Below are 17,412 nucleotides of genomic sequence, written 5' to 3' on the forward strand. Positions count from 1 at the left end.
TAAGTATAATGAGCTGATCGGCCTTATTCTGTGAATCTTTGAGATGTGGCAGATGCTCTTGAAATTTTAATATAGGTAATGTGTATTAAAGTAATAAAGACACTGTTGATTGTCCCCTATTGCAGAGATTCCTTTCATTACAGATTTCCTTGTGATGGTCTCAGTGAGAATGTTATTGCACATGGGCTTAAAAATGTAAATATATTCAGTTGTCAATCATTTCCTCCCATGATTAATTTTTCCACTTGATTTTGTTCCCAGAAACTCGGCAAATTGGTGATCAAGTTTTTGGAGCGGGATTTGCAGCCAGCATGCCAGGTGGCCTGTTTGGGGACAGTGCGCATTCTATCCCGGGACAAGAACAATCTGAGGCCATTCACCACCAGGGGAGCCATGCGAACCCTGGCCAGACACGCTGGAATTGATTATAGCGAAGAACGAATGGATGGGATGCCTGATGTTGATGTGATAGTTGAGGCTCTGAAATGCCTCTGCAATGTGGTGTTCAACAGTCCTACCGCACAAGCGATAAGCGCAGAAAGCTGCATGGTGCTGGGTCTCACTGAGCGACTCAAACTTTACAATGGGAAGAACCTGACACATGATATCAAATTCTTTGATTGCCGCCTGCTGTTCCTCCTCACGGCTCTCAGGCTGGACATCCGCAGGCAGTTGGGTCACGAGCTGCGAGGTGTGAGTCTGCTGACAGATGCTCTGGAGAGCACGCTGGGTGTCAGGTGGTCAGATACATATGAGGTGGCCACTGATGGACCGCCACTGGCCCGTCAGCAAACTGACTGCGCAATGGAAATTCTGAAGATCCTCTTTAACATCACTTTTGACTTGAACAAAAGAGAAGTGGATGAGGTGACTCTTTCTGATTCTCTCACTCTGATCAGTCCCTTCTATAAGATTCTAGAGGTTGAAATAAGGGGCAAAATTAATACTTATGACTCAGTTAATGCCAGCCAGCAAGGCTTTATAAATGGGGTGGTGGGGGGGGGCGCTGGTGTTGGGCTAATGGCTAATTCTTCTTCAACATTTACTGTAACCACTTGAATTTAGAATCGAGGAAAATATTTCAAAACTTGGGGATGTGACTGTAGTAAATAAAGATACCAACAGTGATAAAATACAGGAATACATTGATAGGCTTGTAGACTGCCATAAATTTATCCAATGATTTCATTATGGATAACTATGAGCTGGTATATTTTGGCAAAAAGAATAAAGAGGCTATATTTTCCTCAGAGAATAAAAATCTGAAAAGGATAGAGGACTGACAGATCCAGGATACAGATACACCAATTGTAAAAACTACTGTATGGTTATAAATGCTGATTTACGTTTTTTAAATTGCCTTGATCCGTTTTGAGAGGGATAGAATTACAAAGCTGATTAATTAATTAAAACTTCTATTGAACTTTGATATGACCACATCTGGAGTACTTTGTGTATAATTCTGGTCATCTTCTAACAAGATCAAGCGAAACCTGGGGAAGAAGCAAAGAAAAATACTAGAAGGACTAAGTGGTTACACCTATCAGGAAGTATTGAACAGAGTTGTATACTTATTTCTAGACAAAAGAAGGTTGATGGGTGATCTTATAGAGACAGGCCTGTCAAACCTTGAATGAATTTGCTAGAGTTGACACAGAAGATGTTTCCACTTGTGGGAGACACCAGAATTAGGGGTCATTAATATAAAATAGTCATAAATTAATCCAATGAGGAATTCAGCAGAAATGTCTTAGAGTTGATTGATTAGATGTGATTATATTTCAGGTGAAGCGAGGTAACATTGGGGACAAGGTAATAAAATGACATGTTAATTGGGCAGGATGGTGTAAGGTGAAAGGAGATATGTGTGGACATAAATACCAGCATGAACCATTAAGGGTGTACGGTCTATTTTTCTGCTGTAACATTCTATGTTAATAGTGTCTGCCAAAGCTGATGTAAGCCAGATCACCGAGAAGACCCTCCCCCCTTTCCTTTCTATGCATAGGATCTTTTACATCCAACTGAGTGGGAAAACAGGAGATTTTCTGTAATAAAAAAAATTGCTAGTATAATGTTCCATCAGTGCTGATGCTGCAATAGTGCAGCACTAATTCAGTTCTGATCCTCTGATAGTACAGCACTCCTCGACACTGTCCTGATCCTCTGATAGTACAGCACTCCCTCGACACTGTCCCTCCAACAGTCAACACTCCCTTACTATTGCTCCTCCAACAGTGCAGTGCTTTATCATTACTGTCTCTCCAACAGTGCAGTGCTTCATTACTACTGCTCCTCCAACAGTGCAGTGCTTTATCATTACTGTCTCTCCAACAGTGCAGTGCTCCATCACTACTGTCTCTCCAACAGTGCAGTGCTCCATTACTACTGTCTCTCCAACAGTGCAGTGCTCCATTACTACTGCTCCTCCAACAGTGCAGTGTTCCATCACTACTGTCTCTCCAACAGTGCAGTGCTCCATTACTACTGCTCCTCCAACAGTGCAGTGCTCCATCACTACTGTCTCTCCAACAGTGCAGTGCTCCATCACTACTGTCTCTCCAATGGTGCAGTGCTCCATTACTACTGCTCCTCCAACAGTGCAGTGCTCCATTACTACTGTCTCTCCAACAGTGCAGTGTTCCATCACTACTGTCTCTCCAATGGTGCAGTGCTCCATTACTACTGCTCCTCCAACAGTGCAGTGCTCCATCACTACTGTCTCTCCAACAGTGCAGTGCTCCATTACTACTGCTCCTCCAACAGTGCAGTGCTCCATTACTACTGCTCCTCCAACAGTGCAGTGCTCCATTACTACTGCTCCTCCAACAGTGCAGTGCTCCATTACTACTGCTCCTCCAACAGTGCTGCGTTTTTTTTCAGTCCTCCCCCACGTCCAAGTGCGGTTTTAGGACATAGATCAGTAAAGCACAGTACAGACCCTTTGGCCCTTGATTTTGTGCCTACTCGAACGTCAAGATCCTCTAGCAGTGCAGGGCTCTCTTAGTACTGACTTTCTGATAGCACAGCATTCTTATCACTTTAGTCACAGTTTCTTCACAGTGATTTAAGGCAGAAATGGATTATGTTAGCTATTCAGCTCATCTTAATAAGTTTATTCAGTGACCTAAACTTTCTTTACCGCTGAATCCATTTTGTTTACTCAGTGATCCTAAGATTTTAACCTTTGATACATATTCTGGCAAGCCTTCTCTCTCAACTGGATTTTTGACAAACATCAATGTACATTGAAGAAATCTAAAATTTGGAGAAGTATCTGAACTGCTAATACTTAGCTGTGGTATAATTCTGTGTATCGATAGGAAGATGCTGCTCTCTATCGTCATCTTGTGGCCATTCTGCGTCACTGCCTCCTGGTCAAAGCTGATGGCGAAGACAGAACGGAGGAACTGCACAGGTAGGGCCAGTACTTTGTAGTCCCACTCACCCTTCCTGCTTGTTACCTTCTCCCCAGCCTGAAACCTCATTTGTCTTTATGTAAACTAATGTTGAAAACTATATATCAGATAGATTAGTGTCTATACTGAACAATAACAAAATATCATGAATCCAATTGACAAATTGGGGCGGCACGGTGGCACAGTGGTTAGCACTGCTGCCTCACAGCGCCAGAGACCCGGGTTCAATTCCCGCCTCAGGCGACTGACTGTGTGGAGTTTGCACGTTCTCCCCGTGTCTGTGTGGGTTTCCTCCGGGTGCTCTGGTTTCCTCCCACAGTCCAAAGATGCGCAGGGTCAGGTGAATTGGCCATACTAAATTGCCCGTAGTGTTAGGTAAGGGGTAAATATAGGGGTATGGGTGGGTTTCGCTTCTGCGGGTCGGTGTGGACTTGTTGGGCCGAAGGGCCTGTTTCCACATTGTAATCTAATCTAAAAAAAAATTGTTTGTTTCAAAACGATAGGTCTGGTTTAACTAAGTTTAGTGAATTTGTTAAGGAAGTAAGAGTGTGGGAAAGCTTAAGGTAGTAGCTGAGCAAACCAAAGCTGTGATTTGTGTTGGTCCCAAGTATTATAGACCAGACCAGACCCCACAGAATATTTTTAAAAAGGACCCTGGACCCTAACATTTTCTTATTTTTAAAGACAAATATGAAGTGGCTGTTCCAGATGCAATGTGACTGGTCAGACTACATAACACAATATACTTAAACACTGTAGCTAAAATGCCACAAGAGAAAGAGGAATTTTTAGAATAAGTTAACTATTGGAAACTTCCAGAATAATAGATACAGTAATCCCATAAGCACACCCCTTGGCAAAGAAAGAAAAATTCAAACACAGATTCTCTCAAGCAGTTCTCCCATCCAGGAGAGAAAAAAACCCAGAAAATTAAGAGAGAGTAGCAGCCATGAGACATTCACTGAAGCTTCCAACTCGCTAATAGCTTCTGATGCTACTGAAAAACCAAACCTACAAATTCTAATTAGTGAGAGCTGGCCACACCCATTCAAGCTGCATTTTAAAAAAATCCCAAGCTGCTTACTCAAGTGGTCTTCCGTAGCTGGCTCGATACCTTTCATTCAATCGCTCTCTTAAAAGAAACCAGAACAAAATAAGCTCTTGAAATTACAGCATCATCATGCAAGTAGCATCAGTTATGAAGAGAGACCAGAGAAACTCCAATTTATCTCCTTGGAGCAGAGAAGGTTGAGGAGATTTAGTAAAAGTGTTCAAATTTTGATAAAGTAAATAAGGAAACAATGTTTTCAGTGGTGGGACAGTTGGTATCCAACACATTTCAGATAATTGCCAAAAGAACTAAACGAAAATAAGACAAAATAATTTCTCAGGTATCTTGACATTTGGAATGTGCTCCTTAACAAGTTGAAATAGATTTCCAGTGATCTCTTAAGAGGCAAAGACACATGTATTTGAAGGGAAAGAACTTACAGGACAGTAGGGGAGGAGGATTAATTAATGGCTTTTTTTCCCCACATTGTTGCCACATGCCTGATGAGCCTTGTAGCTTCTCTGTACTGCAGAGTTCTATGCACAGATGAGAAATTTCCACAATTTTGCAGAATGCTTAATTGTGTAAAAGAGAATTCTGGCCTTTGCTTTTGTTTTTCCCTCTGTTCCAAAACTACCCGAGGGGAACTATCATCTGCCTCCTGTTTGTTGAACCTGCTGCCTTTTGACTGGCTGTGATTGGGAGCAGCAGAGGCTACACCCTCAGTAGCTGCTGTTATCATGCGAGAGGTGTGTAACTGTATGTGTCTATGGTTGTGAGGGTATGTGACTCTGTCTTTTGTGTGTGTCTATGACTGTGTGTCCGTGAGATAATCGGACACGTTGACAATGTGCAAATGCAAGGCTGTGTGTGATAGCTAAGTTTGATCTGGGGATTGTGTGCAAGATTACATTAACTCGAGTGTATATTTGTGTGTTGGCAATGAATAGGGCCTGAGAGTGTGAGCTGGGTCTACATGTGCAAGAGAGAGTGATGAGTTTCAGCTAAATGTGCTGTCCTCCCACTAGTTTCCTGTTTTCACAGTCACACGGTGAACTTGTTGGGGAATCTGCCACTGATGTGTTTGGATGTCCTGCTCACCCCCAGAGTTCTGCTGGGCTCCGTTGAATATATGGGAATGAACATGGATGCTGTCAATTTGCTCTTAGAATTCTTGGAGAAGAGATTGGATAGGGTGAGCATCAGATTGTCAACATTCATTGAAACATTATTCGTAATAAAAATGTAACATTCTAGTAATTTTTAAAATGCCCAAAACTTGTAAATGTTGATGCTCAGAGGAACAAGAAGCATCTACAGATACAGCAAAAATTAGAAAAGCAGATGGTATCTTTTTTATGAAGTGATTGGAATATAAGAGCAAGGAAGTCTGTGACAGTTTAAGAGGCATTTGGATGGGTATATGAATAGGAAGGGTTTGGAGGGATATGGGCCAGGTGCTGGCAGGTGGGACTAGATTGGGTTGGGATATCTGGTCAGCGTGGACAGATTGGACCGAAGGGTCTGTTTCCATGCTGTACATCTCTATGACTCTTCGACTTTAGTGAGACCACACCTAGAGTACTGGGTATAATTCTGGTCTCCATATTTAAGTCAGTTTATAGATTCATTGGAGCCGGTACAACAAAGATTCACTAGTTTGGTCTCTGGAATGAGAGAATTATTCTGTGACAAGAGCCTGAATAAATTGGATCTGTACTCTTTTTGGTAAATGTACAATACTGTGGATGCTGGAGGTCTTCAAAGAAGAGTCATATCATCCTTGAAAAGTTAACTCTGTTTCTCTCTCCACAGATACAGCCAGACCTGCTGAGTTTCTCTAGCATTTTCTCTCTGTATCTTTTGTGTTTGGAAGAATGAGATCTCCTTGAAACATCTAAAGATTCTGAAGGAGCTTGACAGGGTAAATACTGAGACTTTGTTTCCCCTGGCTAGAAAATATAGACTGCAGGGACACTGAGACTGAGGAGTGTCGTGGTCCAAAGGTAAAGGTCCTCTAGTTAGATATAATTGGTCTTGCATGAATAAAACCACCAGGACAATGCTACAGCCATTGTGATAAATTAGAAAACATTGTACAGGAAGGAAATAAGAAATTTAAAAGCTCTCAAGACTACCTGGATTTCGCTCGTCAAAGTTAGAATGGAGTCCTTTCAATCATTACTTGGGGAGAACACATTTTAAAGACAACTTATGGAGACTTTTTAAATAAATCCAAAAACTGTAGATGCGGAAATCTGAAATAAAACAGAAATCGCTGGAGAAACACAGCAGGTCTGGCACATCTGTGGAGAGGAAGCAGAGCCAACGTTTCAGGTCCAGTGACCCTTCTTCGGAATACAATTCTGGATCTTAAATGTTAACTCTGCTTTCTCTCCACAAATGCTGCCAGACCATGCTAAGTTTCTCCAGCAATTTCTGGTTTTGTTCCATGGACTCCTTTACTGGGCTGTTACCTGCGTGGAATGGTGAGCAAACAGGCAAGTGCCAGCATCGTCCAGCATCCACCCTAGCTGTTAAAGCAAATAGCTGCACTGAGACCAGCTCTTGTTCCAGGAAAATCGGATCCCAAGCTCTGGAATTTTGAGTTGGAGCAGAACACCCTTGGTATTGCTTGCTGTAAGCACTTTGAGCTATTGGGCAGCAATTTGAGGGAGAGAGAGAGAGAGAGAGAGAGAGAGAGAGAGAGAGAGAGAAAAAGAAAGAAAGAAAGAAAGAGGGGGCCAGTGCTGTCCAAGGCTAGACCGTGAAGGCAAAGGCCCTGGTGATTAGTACTGTACGCAGCCCTGTCTTCTGGGTTTTGTAATGGATGCATCGAAGAGGAATCAAGATAAACATGAGGCAGAAAGGAATAGAATGATGTGTTAATGAGGTTGGAGAAAGTCAGGTGAGGAAGGCTCATGTGGTGGACAACCACCAGCATGGACCAGTTGGGCTGAATGGCCTGTTCCTGTGCTGTAGTGTGTGTGAATTGCTGGACTGAGCAGCAAATTGTAAAAGGTTTCTGAAGCTAGAATAATTGGACTCATGGGATAGACAAGGAGCAAAAGGTCATCTCTGAGATGATGGGCTTCCTCCCGGAGCTGCAGCTGCAGCTTTGGTCTTTGAATTTTGTCTTGTGAACCCTAGAAAGAGGAAGGGAGAGCAGGGACATGGTATGACAGCTGTTTGAATAAGGAGTTGACATTACGTGAAATGTAATTGTACTAAATATGGAAGAAATTCAGGCAAAGATTTCACCTGAATGAATTGCTATCAGGATTTGGAATGGTTAAACCTGGCTGTAGTGGGTCTCACCGTGAATATGAACAACATGGCTGGAGTTTAGTTCTTCCTGAACTACTGATGATTTCTCTTCCCCACAGGGTCACAAACTGAGGGAAACACTGATCCCTGCACTCAATTTACTAACAGAGAGTGCCCGGGCACACCGAGAAACCAGGAAATTCCTCCGCATGCGGGTAAGATTACCCTTAGACAGAAAATTGACAATGGTGGGGAGACTTGTGACCCTGCTGTGCCTTGCCTCTGCCATGCCCCTGCCACATTCTGATCCTGCTCAGTCCCTGCCTTGACCCTGACTGTGACTCGCACTGTCACTCAGTAATGCTCCATAACTAGATGCCTCACATGAAGATAAAAGCAAATTACTGCGGTTGCTTTGACAAAGGGTCAGTTAGACTCGAAACGTCAGCTCCTTTCTCTCCTTACAGATGCTACCAGACCTGCTGAGATTTTCAGCATTTTCTCTTTTGCCTCACATGAAGACTCGATTTATGACATTGGAAAGATATCCGCCTGTTGTTAAACTAACATGTGTCTGTGCACGTACACCTGTGTCATGTGTGATCCTTGCATGGTATGTGCTTGCTGCTGTCTGATGCTATTGCCTCACGCTCAGTTGCTGATTGCATGGTGACTCTGTTTGCTCTGAGCATTAACAGCTGGGAGTGGCTTTGATTCCTCCAGGTCCTCCCTCCACTCCGTGATGTACAAACACGACCCGAAGTGGGAAACTTACTCCGGAACAAACTTGTTCGTCTGATGACTCACATCGACACGGATCTCAAGCACTGTGCTGCTGAGTTTCTCTTCGTTCTGTGTAAGGAAAGTGGTAAGACCCTCTGATTTTCCTCATGTTCTCGCTTAGGCTGATGCTGCCACGAGCCTAGAACGTTAAACAGTTGAGGTGTTGTAGAAGATGAAGTGTTTGACCAGGCTTACAGGAATTAACTATTCTCTCTAACTGGGAAGCCAGAACAGCCTTACAACAACCTTGCAGGCCTTTCACAGGTGATGTCACAAAGTACCTTTTCACGCAAAACATATTGGAAACCTGGAACTCTCTGCCCCAAATACCTCTGGATGTTAAAGGTTAATTAGAGCTTTCAGTACTGAGCTTGATAGATATTTGTTGATTTAGGTTACTATAGAATTGGCTGCAAATACTCTAAAATGTCGCCAACAGATGGCACGAAGAGCATGCATGTGTAAAGACACAGTCAGTGTAATTGAATTCACAAGGCAGTAGAGCTATTCTTTGGAATTTTGCTAAACGTTTCAGCCAGAAGTGTGACACAGAAGTCAGGGAGCCAGGGGCTGACAAAGAGGAGCTTCCCCTTGCTGGCAGTTACTCCATAGTTGTCTCCTCCTTAGCTGCGTTCAGCCTGTTCACCCAGCCTTCTCCAGCTGACAAGCTGCTTGGGGGTCAGGCCAGTCACAGAACCTGGGGGCCATGTACATGGACTGCTGCTGCTACTGTGCTTGACCTCTCTTTCAACCGGTTACTCCCCTTTCTCAGCCTCCTCGTGCAAGTTCCAGGCATGCAGCAGTAGCTGGGTATGGCCTTCCAGCTCTGAAGAGATTCTGCATGGGCATTTTCCAAGAAGACATCGCCAGGGAGGGGAAACTTCTCTTCATGAGATTCTTGGCCTAACCCTTCCACACCCACCCACCCACATCTATTCCCCTGACTTTTCCTTTAGCCCTGCAATACTTCTCCCTTTGGGAAGTGACAATTGAATTTTCCTCCATCATGCTCTCAGGCAATGCATTCCAGATCCTAATCACTTATGGCATTTAAAAAAAGATGTTTTTTCTTATGTCACCTTGGGTTGTATAGTCATTCACCTTGAATAAGTGCCTCTGATTTGTAGACTAATTCATGATTTTGAACACCTCTATCAATTCTCTCAATCTTCCCTAAGGGGAACAGCCTGCTTTGCTCATCCATTCACAGACTCATCCATTCACAGAAATTCCCTGGAAATTGTAAATTTTCCTGCACCTTCTCTATTGCCTTCATGCCTTCCTGAAGTGCAATGCTCACAATCAGACACAATTTAACCAATGTTTTATAAGGGTTTGCCATGACCTCCATACCTTTGTACTCTGCCTCGATTTATTATCCAATGTTTCAAGCTGGCCTGTCACTTTCTAATGATTTGTGCACATGCATCCACAGGTCCCTCTGCTCCTGCACCTCTTTTAGAATTGGATTCTATGTTTTATATTGCTTCCTTTTGTTTTATATGCTCATAACATCCTCTACTTTTATCTTCTTCACTCAAGCTTAACCCAAAATGATGATTGAGACATTTCCCTTGTTTGAAGTTGATTAAAAAGCTTCATTATGGTTTATAATTGAATGTGCTGTACATTGTGACTAGTTGAACAGGTTGCCATGGTCCTGAAGTCAATCCTTGACTTGTGCTGAGTTGTTAGACTGACCAGTTTCCATGACTTTGCTCAGGTTTCTCCAACTCTGGGGCAAGTAGAGCTGGAATAGGAGAGTGGCCAGACCTGGAGGGAGGTGATCCCAACTCCTTCTCCCGACTTAGCTCATGCCTGAGCATGCTCTGTAACTGCACCCCTCTATATATTCTTGTTTAGTGGCAAGGTTTGTTAAGTACACTGGCTACGGAAATGCAGCTGGTCTGCTCGCTGCTCGAGGACTGATGGGAGGTCGGACGCTGGAGGGAATGTATTCCGAGGATGAAGACACAGACACTGAAGAATACAAAGAAGCCAAACCCAAGTGAGTCAATGTCCATTCAAAGTGCAATAATGTAGTGCCTGTAATGAAGTAAAATATCCCAATTTTCTTGAAGGGTGATGTTTAGACAGAATTGGATACTCAATCGCATATAAAGATGTAAGGGTCAGCTTGATCAAAGAAAGGAGGTTTTAAGGAGCATCTTAAAGGAAGAGGTTAGTAGTCGGGAACAAATTCCAGAGCCACAGTCCTAAATTGCTAGACAGAATGACTTCAATAATGGAATCCTTAATATCAGAGATGCTTAAGAGGTCAGAATTGTGGAGTTCTGAGGAAGGACCTTTTCTGTGTCCATGATCAATTATCGTGTCAGGGATTCTGACTTTAGCTTGTAAATTGAGCTATTGGGACTGACAACACCTCTACCATGTGAATTCCCCAAATTCTGGTATTCTGGGGTAGCGGAGGGGAAGGGGAAGCCTTCATTTTGAACAGTCCCTGACACCTTTTCCCTCGCGATCTGTGTGTATTGTAGCATCAATCCTGTAACTGGTCGAGTGGAGGAGAGGGCTGTGAATCCCATGGATGAAATGACAGACGAGCAGAAGGAATATGAGGCCATGAAACTGTTTAACATGTTTGATAAGCTGTCCAGGTAAGAGAGGCAGTGGAGTTCTGATAATGTAGCACAACTGATGACTAGTTTTTCTACATATTGTAAGAACACATGTTGTCTGTAATAAACCTGTTATTTTTGAGTTTATTGAAGGAACCTGGTGAAACTCCTGTTTTTGTTCTGGATACCAGTAACAAAGAGAAACAAATTGACCATTTTAGTGACTAAATAAAACATTCACACTTTTAGTATAGTTTGTGAAGTAATGGGGCCTTATTACCAACACACTCCTCCCATCAGAGTCGTAGCAATTCCTTCTCTGTGTAATAAAACTTTATTAATCTTTTAAAGATGAAAATGAAAAATACCATAACATTCTTAACTGTCCCTAACATAAGAAGTGGGAGCAAAATTGGTCTGTGAGATATTAAGGTGACACAAATTCCAAATAAAATTGCATGATCTCCATTTGCTAACATGTTTCAAGTAGACAGACTTTCTTTTTAGAAACAGCCAAAGTGGAATTTAATCCAATGGGTTAATGTCACAGACCAAGACCCAAAGTGATAATTTCTCACTGGTCTCCCTCAACACTTGCATTGAATGAATTGGTTGAAAGATTCATGTCTTTGTTTCAGGTTTCTGGGCTGGAAGAGCAGTGATTTAAATACCACTGTCACTTTGCCCCAGATTTTCTGATGTCAAGTGGTACTCTTTCTGGGTTAGAATGGAACAACATTAGAGAGCCCTATCCAGATTAGAGGAGACCTGAGCCTCAGCTGGACTGGGACTGAGGGAGCTGGCCTTTCCACTGATGCTCACACCTGATGAACGAGTTATTTTGTAAAAAGTGAGAGCATTGACTGACCAGATACCGGTTCATTCTTCATGTATTTTGGTTCATTCATAACCGCAATTTTGCTGTTTTGTTTAATACACAGGGAGCAGATAATTCAGCCAATGGGAGTGACCCCAGATGGGAAGCTAGCTCCTTTGGACGAGATGATGCAGCATATGGTGGAAGTGCGAGAGACATCAGACTCTGACACTGATTCAGACTGAAACAGCTGAATGCGAGAATGTCTATGGAGGCAACTCATTGCTTGATGAGTTTTGTCACTGTTAGTTTCCACACTGGTAGATATGTGACTGGTAGCTTAGTGTAGTCTGTTGTCCCAGTAAAGGATTCTGGGGCATCGTGGACAGGTCTGATGTCTTAACGTGTTTTGTTGACAAAGTACTGAGGTGCCTCCAAAATATCTAAATGCTCATAACATTTGAGGTAACTCTTCCATCAGAGCAATAAAAATGCACTGTATATGGTGAATATTTATAATTTTGTTTTGTTAAAGATCATGAACAAACATTGATAGGTTATCAATGTTAAGCAAACAATACATATTGCTGGGTTCCTCACCATGAGCTTCAGAAACTTCTGCCAGTGAGGCTCTGTGGTGTAAGTACCATCCCAGCTGATGGTCCGAAATGTGGCTCTCTGAACAAATTCTGCTGCCCCCAGGGTAGGTGTTACGCCAACCCAGCCAGCTATCCAGTGCAAACCCCTCACAGCTGAACATTGCACCACCTGGCCATCTGTCTGGCATGAGCCATGTTGGCCATTAGTTCTGTTTCTCAACCTCCCGTCTAATCTGAGCCCTGCTGCCTTTCCGAATTCCTAATGGGACAAGACCATCAACCTCTGCTGCTTTACTACTTCCCACCCCATCTTTCCCCATACTCCCAACCCTCCTGCCCTTTAATAAGGAGAATAAACTTTCTCCAAGTTCCTGGTCTGTCACATTTTATTCTAGCTGATAAATGAATAATTTGTCATAATGTTTAAAAAATAGGAGAACACTGAACTCACCGAGAATGAGTACAGGTGACGAACCGAATAGCTAACTTCTGTGCTGAATTTTTCATTATGTGATGCAGGTCTCTTGTGACATGTAAATAGAGGAAATTAACAGGCAATAAACAGGCAGTATGGTGGCTCAGTGGTTAGCACTGCTGCCTCACAGCACCAGGGTCCCAGGTTCAATTCCAGCCTCGGGCGACTGTCTGTGTGGAGTTTGCACATTCTCCCTGTGCCAGTGCGGATTTGTTCCGGTTTCCTCTCTCAGTCCAAAGATGTGCAGGCCAGGTGAATTGGCCATGCTAAATTGCCCATAGTGTTGGTGGGCAACCTTATTCAGAGCAAAATGGGTCTGGGTGGGTTACTCTATTCTTAGCTACTCTATTAATACATCCCCAACCTGTACAACTGAAATAATCTGTTAATAAGGACTGTATCCAGCCCTTGCATTATTTGATTAACCTCTATTAAATCTATTTAAATTTGGAAGAAAAATATACAAGAATCTTGAGCCTGTTTTCAGTTGCATCCACAACCTGCTGAAGTAGTGAATTCCCTTCGATTGAAGAAATTTCTCCTCATCTCAATCCTAAATAATCATTCCCTTATCCTGAAACTATGCCTGCTTGTTCTAGATAACCTGGCTAGGGGAAACAACCTCTCCATATCTCCTTTGTCAGACCCCTTTAGAATTTTATATGTTTCAATGAGATCATTTCTCATTCTTCTAAACTCCAGAACACAGAGATCCAATTTACTCATCTTCTCAAGGTGGGAAAACCTTTTCATCCTTAGTGAACCTTTACTCTCCTGCCTCCAATGCAAGTATTCCCTTCCTTTAGATATGGAGACTAAAACTGCAGAGTATTCCAGGTATGGTCTCAGCAAATCCTACTCATTTGTAACAAGACTTTTCTATCCATTGCAAGAAACGGCATTATGCTGTTTGCTTTCCTCATTGCTTGCTGCATGCCAATCTGTTGTGTTCCTAGAACGAGCGCACTCCCATTTCTCTGAACATCAATATTTAGAAGTTTCCCACCTTTGAATTTTTTTTCTGTCCTTATGGTCAAAGTGAATCATCTCACAACACATTATATTTTATCTGTTGTCCGCTCACTTAACTTATTTTTCTTTGAACCTCTTTGTGTTCTCCTCATAGCTTTCATTACCACCTAAGTTTTCAGCATCAGCAAAACCTTTTGATGCATTTCTCTGTCTTTTCATTTGTCATTAATACAGACTGTAAATTACTGAGGCTCCAGCACTGACCCTTGTGGCATTCCACAAGTTACAGCCTGCCAAGTTTAAAATTCTCCATTTGCGTTTACTCTTTGCTTGCTGCCATTAACCAATCCTATATTTGGGCTAATATACTACATCCAACTGAGCCCATATCTTGTGTATTAACCTTTTGTGTGGCACTTTATTGAATGTCTTTTGGAAATCCCAGTATACTAGATCTACTGGTTCCTCTTTATCTGCCATACTAATTTTGCCCTTTAAACAAATTCTAATAAATTTTGTCAAACAAGATTTGCCTTTTGTAAAATCATGTGACTCTTTCTAATCATACAGTACTTCTCTTGGTTTATTAAGACTTCATTAATAGATTCTAGCACTTTTCCAATGATGGATGTCAAACTAACTGGCCTGTAGTTTCATGGTTTTTCTCTCCAACCTTTCCTGAGCAGTGGTGTTGCATTTGCTGACTTCCAGAATGTAGGGAATTTTGGAAAATCATAGCCAGCATGTCCATTGGTATGCAGGGATTTAAACACGTGGCTTTGGGATTGTTCATTGCATAACCTCTAGGTTAGCACAGTATAGATCATGGTATTTAATGAGAGTAAGTGAAACCTTTGAGTTGAAGCAAGATTTGTCCTTTCCAGATAGGAACTAGATGGAGATTCGCACAGTATCCCAGAACATGGGTGGCAGTTTGCTAATTGATGGATGGTAAGGTGAAATACATCAAAGAAAGACAATTTCTAATAGCCATGGTGTATCCCTGTTCATTACAGGATTCTTGGATTCTATGACACATCTTTGTTCCAGCATCAAGACAGTAGAAGTCTCTCACTGTCTTGCCCTGATACTCTCACTCCATGCACCTCCACAAACATCCATTCACTCTGCACCCTCAGCCCCTCAAGATGCTCCTCACTCCACACACCTTCAGACTTAATAGTTGTTCTAGTTAGGGTACATCACTGAATTTTAATCACAAGAGTTTTGAGTATCCCTCTCTGTATTGTATTCTAACTCTGGCAATGAAAACGGACAATAAAATAAACAGGAATAAGAGAATTGTAATGGATGTGGTTGATATGAACTTTTAGAAATTATTTGATAAGGGTCCCCATAAGAGATGGATGGTAAAGATATTGGCACCTGGAATGAATGGAAAGATGGTACGTTATCAGATAGTTAGGAATGTGGCAGAAAGCAGTGGGTCAGAATAAAGGAAGATTCTTGGCAGGAAAGATAATGAGAGACAGTGCCCCATGAAGATTGTGTTTGCTCTGCTGTTGATCTAGTCGTGAGAATCAAGAAAATAATACCTAAAAATTTGCTAATGGCACGATGTGATGGTGTAGATGGTAAAAGATTGTAGGCAAGCACATGGAAGAAGAATCTGAAACTAAGGGTCTAATGATGACAATGAAACATTGTCAATTGTTGGAAAAATCCACCCGGTTCACTGATCTCCTTTAAGGAAGGAAATCTGTTGTCTTTAACTGGTTTGGTCTACACATGACTCCAGACCCACAGAAATGCGGTTGATTCTTAGCTGCCTTCTGGGCAACTGGGGATGAGGAATAAATTCTGGTCTGGCCAGAACCACCCACATCCCAAGAGTAAATAAAATAAAACATATAGACTAGTGATGGTGAGTGAAGGCTCTCAGGATGGGCAGGCAGATGCAGTTCAAAGTAGAAACATATGAAATAAAAGTTTGAAACTAAAAATAGGGGAACAAAATTCAACAAAAACTTGAGATTTTAAATAGAAGTGGCCTTAGTAAGATAATAGAGGTCATTAACAGGGTAGCATCAATAGATAAAGCCAAGAAAAAGGCATGTGGAATCTGTAAAAGGGATATAAAAGGAACAAAATATTGCAGAAGCTGAAAATACTCTGCAGATGAAGCAGCATCCCATTTTCTGTTTCAATGCATTGTTCTGGTGATTGGCCACTCTGCTAAGTAATCTGTTGGTTATTATGAATGTAAGAAATATACAATTTTGACATCATTCCTCTTGCTGAGTGTTATTAGCAGAAAATGGAATTGCATCTTTGACAAACAAAAGTTTATTTCTGGTTTCTACAGAATTGCAATTGAATATTTGCTATATCTGTAGATCATAGCCATTTTCTTAATATTTTATGTATTGCTTTAAAGCAACTGTCTAGAGTTTATAAAGGTTCTTTTTTATGCAAAAATTATTGCAACATTGGATAAGTTAAACCCAAAACTAATCCTCCCTGGCCTAGATGATAGTGAAATGAATTTGATACGAAGACTGACTCAAACTAACTGATGATAGTGACTCTGTCCAATACTGATCGCAGCCCTGATGCTGATTCCAAGTGACCTGACCCTTTCTAATACTGATCTATTTGATCCCGTCAAATATTGACCCCAGCTAGCTCTGACCCTGATACAGTTTAATGTGCTCTAATACTGTTTCCAGGAACATTTTTGATGAATTAGTGATACATACAGAACAAGAAAATTTTATCTATTATATTGTGAATTGTTCATTGTTTTGTCACCACTTAACACTGAAAATAAAGAGACTTGTATCAATTTTTAATATAATAAATAAAAAAGTTGAAATGAGATCGGACCTTGATATCCACTTGCTTCTTATATGTACGACAGGTATTTCTTTAAAGGATCTAAATCTCAAATTTAGGAAACTTGTAAATCACATCTATTACTTATGAAAGTGAGAATTGACAAAACAGAAACTGAATGATGGGTGATGGTAGAAAAGCACAGCGGGGCAGTCACCCCACCTCTATGGAGCGGAAGGAAAAACACCTCAACCTTTCCTTTGCTTGGTTTTGTTTGTGTGTGGGGGTGGGGACGATGTTTTGAAGATCCCATCCCTTCCCATATCCGATCTGGGGCTTTTTTGACCCGATTCTGATGAAGGAACAGAAAGCTATCTGTATCAGTTTTCAGCTGACACTTTTACTTCCTGCTTCCATCCATGTAATTTACTAACAAACATTGATCAATGAAGTCGGTGAACAAAATGGTAATAGACTACATATGAGGTTTTTTTGTCATCTGTAAACTTAGAAATCTAGATATCTTGCAAGTCCATGTCATGAACAACAAAAACAATCAAAAAGACAAGTGGTCCCAATTCCTGCTCTGGAGAATATCCAGTGGTACACTTCCTTCCAGCCTGAAAAACAACCACTCACCACTGTTCTCTC

General features: G+C 41.7%; 1 protein-coding gene across 1 annotated transcript in view; it reads left to right on the forward strand.

Annotated features, from left to right (window-relative positions):
- Positions 1-16,804, forward strand: part of ric8a (RIC8 guanine nucleotide exchange factor A) — a 35,852-nt gene extending 19,048 nt beyond the window's left edge. The window contains exons 3-10 of the mRNA XM_043705710.2: positions 262-867; positions 3,324-3,418; positions 5,515-5,665; positions 7,857-7,952; positions 8,461-8,605; positions 10,384-10,528; positions 11,022-11,141; positions 12,044-16,804. Coding sequence (XP_043561645.2) covers positions 262-867; positions 3,324-3,418; positions 5,515-5,665; positions 7,857-7,952; positions 8,461-8,605; positions 10,384-10,528; positions 11,022-11,141; positions 12,044-12,164 — 1,479 coding nt within the window. The 3' untranslated portion in view covers positions 12,165-16,804. The remainder of the gene's footprint in view (positions 1-261; positions 868-3,323; positions 3,419-5,514; positions 5,666-7,856; positions 7,953-8,460; positions 8,606-10,383; positions 10,529-11,021; positions 11,142-12,043) is intronic.
- Positions 16,805-17,412: the final 608 nt, after the last annotated feature.

This window comes from Chiloscyllium plagiosum, unplaced genomic scaffold (assembly GCF_037043375.1).
Source record: "Chiloscyllium plagiosum isolate Xiang-an unplaced genomic scaffold, Cpla_swu_hap1 HiC_scaffold_18, whole genome shotgun sequence".
Lineage (NCBI taxonomy): Eukaryota > Metazoa > Chordata > Chondrichthyes > Orectolobiformes > Hemiscylliidae > Chiloscyllium > Chiloscyllium plagiosum.